Below are 11,081 nucleotides of genomic sequence, written 5' to 3' on the forward strand. Positions count from 1 at the left end.
TTTTGTGTTCTAATCAGCAATCAATAATTATGGCGCAAAACTAAAATGATGAACATGGTTAACATTAAACCTGCTGAACATGACTACATTTAAATTTCAATAATAATGGTAAATAAATATTTTTTTAAAATAGCACAGATAGGTAAGTTATACAGCTAAATGTGTCTTAAGACATTAGCCACCATAAGCTACCACACAACTAGATAGAGTTTTATTACTGATGACTTCAATTTGTAAGGGGAGGAAGATATTTTTTCTTCCCCCAAAATTTACGTAGTCCCAGTTTGGTATTGTCTATCTCTGGTTTCTTTTTACTGCTGTGTGAAACAGCTTTATAAAGAAAGGGATATATTTAAACACAAGATGGCGATAGCATTTGAGCCATGTAATTTGCATTTGTAATATAGGACTGAAATAAAGCTATGTGTTGTTCCCCTAAAAGTCACACCATCGTTTTTTCAAACATCACACTGTATTCTGGACATCACCTCCAGACATCACTTCCAGAACGCAAAAATTTGCTTGATGATTCTGAAGAAAAGCTGAACAACAGAAGCTTTTGTCTTTGCTATTGAAACTGAGAAAACCCCTTTGATGAATTGTTTAAAGGAACAGGAAGCTGCTGTGAATGGGTTTGCCACTCTGACATGTATTAGCTTTTTGCCCCATGTGGGAAAGTACTGTGACAATCGCAGTGTGAGAGATTGAGCTTAGAACTGAGAGACAAGTTACCACTTCCTGTGTACCTTGCTGTGATTTATTTCATGCACTGATAGACTGCAACATTTGCATCCTATCTGAAATTACCATCAGTTTTCCCAGGGTGGTTACTCTTCAGCTGGTACTAATAGGAAACAGATGCACGTACACAACTGCAAGTTCACACACAGCACCATCAAATGACCACAGTAATCTATTTTTTCTAAACTTTATTTTGGTATAGAAATAAACAAGTGAGTGAGAAATGCCATTTCACCATCACCACTATCAGCATGTATCTCTTCTCTTTTAAAAGCAGAACAGAAAGGTTTTGAAGGTTATCGTTGTTAATTTCACCCCACCCCCTTTTTCTGCACTTATAAGAAGAAATGTTCACCATGCATACAGCTCCTGCACATGACATAAAACCAAGTTTATGTCAGGACAGACTGTGGCTTGCCAGTTTCACTGAAAACAATGGGGGTTGGGGTGGGGGTGGGGTGACCATTTGTTTCTTACTCTGCCACTATCTCAAATCACTTTGGTTAACACAGACAAGGCAAAAACATTGAGGTCTTTTTAAAGCAGCTTGGGGAGCGGATGAAGTGATAAAAAGTGCTGAACTAAAAACCAAAACAACTTTTTTACAGAACACTGTTGTGCAAGTGATGTACTTGTCAGTCCTTTGTAGAGCTTAACAAATAAGCTGAGAGATACATCTCACTGCTTTTGATTGAATCAGTTCAGGAAATTAGTTTACAGGTTTCCTGTCATCATATAAGAAGTGTTGCAGCAGCTACTTCATAGCAATCACAAAAACAATGACACAGGTAACAAACAATATAATTAAAGGTTGGTCAGTCTCCCTGATTCAGCATTACATTATGCAGAACAATGCTTTAAATACTGCCATGAAATATACCCTACCTTTAGTTTGTTAAAAATTTCTCTCTGTGTTGCTGAACTTCATTGTTCATAGTCTACTCCACACTGCCCATGTCCACAAAAGGGATGGGAGGATTTATAGATGTACTTTCTGCAGAATAACTCAGTGGTTAAATGCTGCAGATGTCATTGAACCACATTTCATCATAATCGGCTTCTAAACCTACATAATCTTATGCACTTTTTGTGAATGGTATAAGTAAAATGCAGCCACTTGTGTATATCCCGTGAATTATTACAGCATAGCGCCCTCTTGTTGAATCAGTCAGTTCCAGAACCAGTAACATTTCTTCAGTCTGTAATTTATTGTGATTCATTCACTTTTATTCAATTTGTCCAACTTTTTATTGTTTTAAAAGTGTCTGAGCAGCCTGGAGTCTATTCCAGGATGCAGTGGGCCAGAGGAGGGAGGCACCCTGTGCAGGTTCTGTGTCATATTTACTGTCTGATATTTTTTATAAGGCATGGGGGCATCCAGTAAAACTATAAAATTATGCTATGTTTACAAGCTATTTTTCAACTTGTGTAATATTCCTTGAAGTTTATGATTAAATATAGCCAAAACTTAAAGTAAAACCACCTACAATGACCACACATGTATTTGGTAACAGCTTTTATTACCCCATACTTTGCACGATACAAACAAATGCACATCTAGTGTAATATAGGGTAGATGTATCATACTCTACAAGAGCATTACTTCATGAACATCATGTATATATTTATGTTTTTTCTCTTACACTCCATCACCCACAGCAAATACGAAAAGTACACAGTTAGTTTCCAGACAAAAATACTCTATGCCCTTTGTTTGGGGAAGTAAGGAAATCGATCTAGGTCACTATCCATGTCATTCAATATGCAAGAGCAGAAAAAATAAATGCAAGGAATTTTGGTATATTTTCAATGATGAGACTTTCACAGAATGTCAGATCATTGGAAATATTTTTTTGTGAAACCCTTTTAAATGTTTAGTGAAAAGAATTAAAGCGAGAGGTCCCCCGAGGGTCAGGAAGCAGTAATAATGAAGCTGTTCACTAATAATAAACAAACTAGCTTGGGGTCTGCTGGAAACTCAGTAATAGATTGGATTTTGACTACAAAAAGGGCTACTAAAATTATAACTGATCAGCCAACTATCAATGACCAAAAACCCGGTCCTAATAAGTGAAACATTACCCATACCCATCTGATAGATAAGACTGCAAAGCTTTAGACAGTTTGTATCTGGTCAGTTCAGAAAATGGACAAGGCCTCTTCAAACAGGGACGTGATAATAATTGCATAGAGCACTGAGGGAAGTCTGCTAGCTACTGTGAGTGAGCTCCAAATTGAGACGTAGAAAAAAAGCACAGCTGGAAAAGGCTATTTTTTTGTTACTATTTCATTTGTGTATTCAGTTTTGTCAACTTCCCCGCTCCCGCTCTTTAGTGAAGCCAATAACTACTGAAGATGCCAGATAAAGCACGAATAAACAATTCCTCATGGAAGTGCTTTCTGCTTCTCTTGTCTTGCAGCACTGGAACTGATGGTTTCTCATCCAAACCACAGTCGTAAATGTTGGTCCTGTCCCACCCTGTGGACAGTTTATCCAGCTGTCTTGGACAGAACTCATTCACTGGGCTCATATCTGAAACAAAAAAGCAGTACAAATCTGATATTAGACAGAAATATTAATAAGAAAGCCAGTTTTAATAATAAACAGAATAAGTCATTATTCAATTTAAAGTACCATGCCAGAATTTGGAATTGACAATATTTGCACTGTTTTATCTTTATTAATGAATGCCCACCTCTGCAATCGCTTTCTAATTTCTTTGATCTGCTCATTTTTCTTGGTCAGGATCTCCTTCATGTTGCGGTAGGCTGCAGTTTGCTGGAAACTTCTTCTCCAACTCCTGCACACCGTACACATACAATATGTAAATACTGGCAAAGAAGCTCAATGCTCCCATAATTGAAAACTGGCCTATATATATAGTATAACAGATACCTATTAACAAATTAATATGCCAATAGCAAATTTGATCATTTGGTGTTGGAGTTCTCACCGGCTCAGCACTAAAACATGCTTAGATTTATTAAGAGTTTTAGAGGTGCTATATTCAGCATTAATAGCCGTTTGTTTAGAAGAAACATTGCGAGTTCAGCATCAAACTTCATTCAACTTCAACAAGAGCTGTCTCTTCAGTGGTGGAAAGCAACAGCAATGTTAACTCTTGTTTTGCTTTGTATTTCTATCACACCTTGAACCAACTGAACCTTAACCCCTAACCCAATTCAAACCTTAAGAGAAGCACAAAAAAACCCACAAATACTCAAACCACTAATAGGTTATAACTGAAACTGTTAAGAAAATAGATTTTCAGAGCATTCAGTTGTGTCAGTTGTGGGTTAAGACCACAGTGATGTACCTTCTCTGCCAAGGCCAGCTGCTCCTGTACTCGAAGCAGCTCGTGTTTGGCAGAGATCAGGTTCTCCTGCAGATCCTTCTGAGAGGCAGCATTGGCACAGAGAGACCTCTCATAGTCCTCCTTCAGAGCTGCCACTGTGTTTTCTAGACTGTTGATCTCCTGGGATTGAGCCGCAAACTTAAAGGAGAAAGAAACAACACATAAGTTCAGATGGAATGAATGGCAATCATTGCTATGACATGTTTAAACTACAGAGTGGACACCTTCTATTCCTACTCACAGTGACACACCAAAGTCACATGTTGACCAGCTAGATACATACCATTTTAGATCCAAGTTAGCAGGCAGAAGCACAGTGACAGCAAGTGTTCGGATGTAATATGATAATGACTAAAGAGTTAAAGGAGTAGTAAAATGGAAAGCAAGATCAAAATGTCACAAATGAAGATGATGTTGTGAGTCCAACGTGGAACAGTACCTGCTGTTCACCTTGCACCTTCTGAAGGTCTTTCAGAGCTCTCTCTGCCTTGGTTCTCTCATCTAGTGCACTCATGGCCTAAAAAAATAATTAGAGCAAGTTAATAATGTAAATAATTGGACTGAAATATGTGGTTTGCTTAACAAATATGCAACAGTGATTCATACCTGGGATTCTAAAGTCCGCAGCCTGGCTTTCAGTTTATTGTTTTCCTCCTGTAGTCTCGCGATCTCCTGAAGAAATATTTAACATAGATCTGCATGAGCGTATGAACCTGATTATGATGGTCCAACTGCAATCCATCTGTACATGTAATCCATGCAGCATGTTTCCTTACCTTATTGAGAAGCTCAGACACTCCACCCTCATTCAGAGGTGCCAACTTGGGTTTGCTTGTTTCCTGGTTTATCTGGTGATAAAGCAAAGACTTTACAACTAATATAATAGTTCTTCTTTCTTACATGTTGGATATGTTTATCTTTTCCTGTATACGAGATGTGATGGTAAAAATAAAACACCATTTTCTTAGAAATGCAATGATGAGAGAGAGAGGTGTGAATAGCCAAACCCATGAAAGAGTGAAGTATTGCTTTACAAAGTTGATTTGTTTTTCTTTTATAAAACCACATGTCAACCTCAGTGATGTGTAACTCCTGAACCACATGGCTACGTGTCAGTGGCAGGGGCCTGAAATATAAAACTACTTAAAATGCACAGGAGTGCTGCACTGCTCTCAGGTTACTGAATTCCATGTGGGTACTTTGAACAAATGATTAATGACGACTACATTGATGGTGATGTTTTAAAGTCTACATTTGACAGAACTACACATTATACTCACCTTATCAGCGGTTTTAAAGTCAGTCTTCTCAAATTCAGCCACTTGTTCTAACAGCTCCCTATATGGGTGGAGAGGAGCAAAGAAATGGATGATAGAATAATGAAGAAAAGAACAGAGAAAGGAAGAAAAAAAAGGTTGAAATATTATCTAGAATTTTGTTAGATTGATTTAAACATTTGTCTAAAAAAATACGACGTAAGTAAAGTTGTTAATAAGATTCTGTAAACTACCCTTAATAAAGTGCGGCTGATCTGATAATCTGTCCTGCCACCGCAATATTGTTGTTTATGATTTTTGACACAACAATAATCTACTATTTGGCGGTTGTGAATGTTTTGCGAGGAAAATAAACACCCTTGATCTTGATGGCAGTTTAACACTTAAGCTTTATGACATGTGCCTGTGGTAGACAGATGTCTTCTCTGAGAAGCTTAAATGTGGTTTTTAAAAAGCTGCTGAACACACGTAGACTGTGACACAGGGCGTATTCCTTGCTTTAGACGCCATATCAGTCACGTAGGGCTGAGCCCTGCAAAAACAGAAAAAAAGCTTCAGGGCTTGTTCATCCACCCATCACGTTCATATTACAAAAGAACTTTTTAAACACACACACACACACACACACACAGTATTCTAATGAGATGAAAGGTCCCTGGGGGTCAAAAGTTAAATGAAGTTCACCTGATATCATAGAGGACAGAGAGTACATTCAAACCTGTGCACATGTACTGTGGAGGTTTACAATGATCCAGCTGGAAAGCAGCCAGCTGCATAAGTCTGTAACTTTTTTAACCTTTTACTGAAATTATCGGATAATTTGGCATGAGGGGCTACAGTCTCACGATCAACAGTTGTCATTAAGAACAGTTTCCTTCCAAAAATAGAAAAAATAACTTTTAAAACTATCTGTAGTAAGGTCTGAAAATTACCCTGAAAAACAGGGACATTGATATTGGGGTGACACACTGGCATTACATTTTTTTAATTCAAGGGTTTTTTTTAAGCTTTTAAATTCATTAACATTCAGCTCTTACCTATATTGTATTGGACTTCAAGCAGAGTTCACATTGGTTGTTTTTTTTACAACTTAGCTCTGCGTGGTTCAATACCATTAGGCACTACTAAGAAAATATGGTATTTCATAATTTGGGTGATCTGACCTTAATACGAAGTAAGAAGAAGGCAGAAGTTGCGCTTTTCAGACTAACTGAACATCAGAGAGGAAACCACTGTGTTACATTCACAGTGTACATGAGTGTGTGGCTTGGCAATGACCTTTTAGCCTGGCACATAACATGCAACACATCTATACCTGAACAGTGCTGAGGAGGAAGTTGTTTATGGTACAAAGAAGAGGAGCTTTTCTCATGAACATGCAGGTGTGTTGCGTGTTTTGAGGCCTCCAATGGTTTTTACATTGGTGTGACACTCAGAGTGACCCTGACCTATCATATTACTTTAAACCACTTTAATTTGAAAATGTTTTTACAGCAAATTTAATAATTATTGTTTTCACTGGATCAGAAAATATAAAGTAAATATAAATAAAATTTTAATTGCAAATACAATTCTCTTTTTGTGCATATAAGATCCATATCTTGTGCACAAAAGTTATGACCTTAAATATTATCTATCATGTCTTTGGGGGTGCTGATTATTCCATAATATATTTTTGTAAGATCATTTTGCACTCCTGTGGAAACAAACTTGACTAAGTCACCTCCTACCAAATGCTCGCTAGGTGGTTTCAGGTCATTAACTGAACAATTAGCCAGAAACCTCTTTTTGCTTCCTTCCGCGCTGCTCACCTGTTCTCTAGTTCTGAGATATCACTCTGCAGACGAAGGTAGAACTTCTCAGCCTGGGAGAAGAGCTGCCTGAGCAGCAGCACATTGGTGTGGGCTGTGTTGATGAGCTCCATCTCCACCTCCCCACGCACCACTGCCTGGAGCCCGTCCAGCATCTCCCTTACCTCGTCCACTGTGAAGGTTTCCTCCACTAGCCTTAAGACAGAAACATGCATGCACACACACATACACATTATAGATCCATCTGAACGGAAAAGTACTTTATTTGTGTCCTATATTCTGCTTATACAGAATATGAGTGTGAGGTTAAGTGAATTAAAGTTGAATTTACATAGAAACAATAACACTAAAATCTTATGTATGACCAGTCACCTGCTATCTTTGAGTTCCTCAAAGCATGAGTCAATAGTCTTGAGCCTCAGGACTCTCTTTGAACGTGCAAATCGCATGTAATTGATGACTTCATTCTGATGATGTTCATTAAACCCAAATTCAGCCTACATGGAGACAAAAGACAAGAATGTAGTAACAAAGATTAGCATCGCAGATGAAAGATGTATATACAGACAGGGATAGATTGTAATAGCAACCGCAACTGGCTGATCAGCTAACTTGAAGAGGATTTTCTCCTGCTAATATGTGACAGGGCCTGTCCACATGAGCTTGCACACATATCGTGAGATACTTGCTCTCTGTCTTTTTCTAACTTTACATGTCTGTGAATCCAGGTCGTGCATCATGATTAGAAAGCAGCATTGACGCCAAGTATTCAGCATGCTAACTTCTGAAAGCAAACAGGTGGCCTGGTTGTCTATAAACAGCAAATGATAGCAGCTACTCACCATGGTGGCTGTGCAGCTAACGTTAACGCAACTAAGTCAGCTAGCTTGTGGACTGTGCTGATCCAAAGGAAAAATGGGTGTTTCAGCCTTTAATTTAGGCCACGCAGCGAACAGATCACAAGCTAAAGATAAAATGCTGGAGTCGAAGGTTCAAGTAAACTCAAGTAAGCTTAAAGTCCAACTCGATGAAAAGGCTGACGTTAAACGGAGGTTATAACATGGCTATAAGATTATCCGGCAGATTGGCTAGCCTAGCTACACTGCTAGTGTTTGCCTTGAGAATGCCTTGGTAACGGAGAATAGCGTCATTACCTTGGTTACTAGAGGTGCGTTCAACGGCGCTACGTACAACATGAAATAAAATGTTATATGGTTGACTTGTTACTTGTTATCATTTATTATTATCCAGCTCTCTCAGTTCTGTTAATCAAGGCATAAGATTTTTCTGTTTGCCAGTGTTTTCTTTAATTACTTTTGGGACTATCCATGTCTTATACTGCCATGCAACTGTCTTTTTCTTCATGCATGTTATGTTTTAGGTAAAGTACTTTGAATGTCCTTGTTGTTGACAGGTGCTATACAAAAACAATGGCTTGTTAATCACCTTGCTTCTCTGCACTTAGGTTTCTGTACTTTTTCTTATCGACTCCAATCTCACCTGTTTCCTGTTTATTCATGTCAGGCTTATAAAAGTTCATCAACACATTTTCCCATGAACATGTTTTGTTATATACATAAATCCACAGTTCATGTGCTTTGTCATTCTGAAGGGTCATTCTTAAAAGGTACATTTTTCTTTTTAGCCAAAGCATGATAACAACCAGATCTGACTATTTTGTCACTCCTAATTCTTGAGAAATTCAATATTATGTAGTCGTACAATGGTATTTATCTTTAAGTTAGGTTACAGATCTTAGAGTTAAATAATTGAACTGAGCATTAGATGGCAGTATTGAGCCAGAAGTGTGAAATGAGTACAGGCCTTGAGGAGATCACCGTTTGATACAGACTTGTGGCCCTCATCAGCATCTTGCACTGAATGAGTCTTCACTCCTGTGTGTGCCTTTGTTCCCTGTGGAACTTACATGTACATCATATGCATTTATATGTTTTAGCAACTGGCTCTGCTGTTGGGCTGTTCCCAACAAAGCCAAACTCACAGCTACAGAGAAGCCTATCGTTCTCCAGTAGCCTATATATTACACTTTTTTGATTGACAATGAAATCTCGTTGAGTTGTGAACTGGTTGAATTTCTTGAACCACTTCTCTTTAAGGGTTAGGTTAAGTGGAAGTGGTTATGAGATCAGTGCAGCTGCACTGGGCCCTGTAACTGATTGTCAGTTCATTTTATCTTGCCACTGTTGTATCAAAAGAACTCAAGCATCTCTAGCACTGCCATTATTACTGTTCTTGTAATACATGTTTTAACTGAGTAACAAATAGGACTCAACATGGCGGCTTCTCCATCAGTTAAACTCATCTGACTCCACGTGAGCTAAATAAAAACTTCATAGAGATAATGTTGCACAGTCTCCTCAACCTCTGTCACTGAAGCCTAAAGGGCATCACCACCCATTTTGTGAAGGAGGATCCTAAAAGAAAAGAAGGAAACTCCCCCCCCCCTCATGTCTCTCTAGCTGTAATTAAATTAGACTAACGGGCAGCGCATGGTTGGTCACCTAATCAGATGCCTCATAACGTGACCACTCTGTGCTGTCCCGCTCAAGTTCAGTGTGCAGCATCAGTCAGCCACAGAGGCCAAGATGTTTCCCCTTTACCTTCAGTCGCGGTGAGTCACTTGCAACTTGAAACTGGGACAACAGACCACTAGTTTAAAACCATATTCAGAAGAGGTTTTTGTGAGAGTTCTATATGCTGGTGCTATTGTACTCTTCATTATTCACATGTGTTTTTGCTCTTTAGATCCAAAAGTTAGTGGATGGTTATGTTCAGAAACTGGTCTGTGAACTACTTTGGTGGACTGTCAAATTTAAATTATATAAAAAATTATAATATAAAAAGGTCATTGTTTAGCAAAGGAATGCAATGAAAATGGAATATGAGCACAAAAATGTAACACATGATTAACAATTAAACAATAAAAGCAGTAGAAACAATAAAACTATTGTTATGAATGATCCAAGCAAATTGAGCTGACAGATTCATTTAATGTAAACTGTTGTTGTTAGAAGAATTGGAAAGAGAACAAATCATTCACATGTACTGCTACTGTTACTTGTGGGATACAGAGTAAAAAATAACTAAAAGTCTCAGTTGCTATTTAAATCAGTCTTTACAAACAAACTGTATATATTTGGCACATACTTTTGTCAGTTATTAACTGCATCCAGGGATCGTGTTCAGTGAATGACTTTGATTGCTTTTTTGTCACTTAACAGTTTTGAAACTTTGATGGCACACATTTGCTTGTTTGTGTGAGAGAGTATGTATATGCTCAATGTTTTTATGTCCTGGCTGGTCTCAGTCTTCATGTAGGCCTAATGGTGTTTAACATGATGAGTACTGTTGCCTGCCTGAACTTGAGGTATTGTTGAATTGATGAAACATTGTCTCTAGAGGGCACAATAGTCCTATTTTACCCAGGTGTAAAAATGAACAGACTGAGTATTCTGTCAAACTCTTATTAGATATCAAGAAGGAAAATATGGTTCCAGTGTTCAACAGTGAATAAATAGAGTAACCCAGTCTGTAGTTCATTAGGTTTAGTTCACCAAGACAATTATAGCAATATGACCATCAAAATTAGATTAAAGTAAAAGTGCTCATGAATGATATACTATTATCTTATGTCATTATATATTTTTACTCATGTATTGATGTAAAGACATGATTTACTGTTGTAATGTAGCTGATTGAAAGAAATTAAAATTGTTAAAATAATGAAAAGGAATATCATCTTCACCATTGGAACCTTGATTGTTTGATTATTTTGCATGACTTAAATGATAATCAAAAAGTCGCCTTTTAATTTTCTGTCAATCGACTTAGTTTTAACTCTGCATACGATTTATATGCAAAAAAAAATGTTCTAA

At 37.7% G+C, this 11,081-nt stretch overlaps 1 protein-coding gene across 1 annotated transcript; it reads right to left on the reverse strand.

Moving 5' to 3' along the window:
* Positions 1-2,240: 2,240 nt before the first annotated feature.
* Positions 2,241-8,334, reverse strand: lztfl1 (leucine zipper transcription factor-like 1). The gene is made up of 10 exons (XM_018700845.2): positions 8,028-8,334; positions 7,558-7,682; positions 7,186-7,380; positions 5,378-5,435; positions 4,874-4,945; positions 4,704-4,769; positions 4,537-4,614; positions 4,059-4,235; positions 3,438-3,542; positions 2,241-3,274 (listed from the first exon to the last, which is right to left on the reverse strand). The coding sequence occupies exons 1-9, from the start codon at positions 8,028-8,030 to the stop codon at positions 3,471-3,473; spliced, it is 846 nt and encodes a 281-aa protein (XP_018556361.1). The 5' UTR covers positions 8,031-8,334; the 3' UTR covers positions 2,241-3,274; positions 3,438-3,470.
* Between the last annotated feature and the right edge of the window lie 2,747 nt (positions 8,335-11,081).

Source organism: Lates calcarifer, linkage group LG24 (assembly GCF_001640805.2).
Source record: "Lates calcarifer isolate ASB-BC8 linkage group LG24, TLL_Latcal_v3, whole genome shotgun sequence".
NCBI classification, from domain to species: Eukaryota; Metazoa; Chordata; class Actinopteri; family Centropomidae; genus Lates; species Lates calcarifer.

Excerpts from the sequence above, each read along its gene's own strand:
- lztfl1 (XM_018700845.2), bottom strand. Across the intron at positions 7,381-7,557 it reads GAGGAACTCAAAGATAGCAG|GCTAGTGGAGGAAACCTTCA; the intron begins GTGACTGGTCAT and ends TTCTGTCTTAAG. Across the intron at positions 5,436-7,185 it reads ATCTCAGAACTAGAGAACAG|GGAGCTGTTAGAACAAGTGG; the intron begins GTGAGCAGCGCG and ends CCACCCATATAG.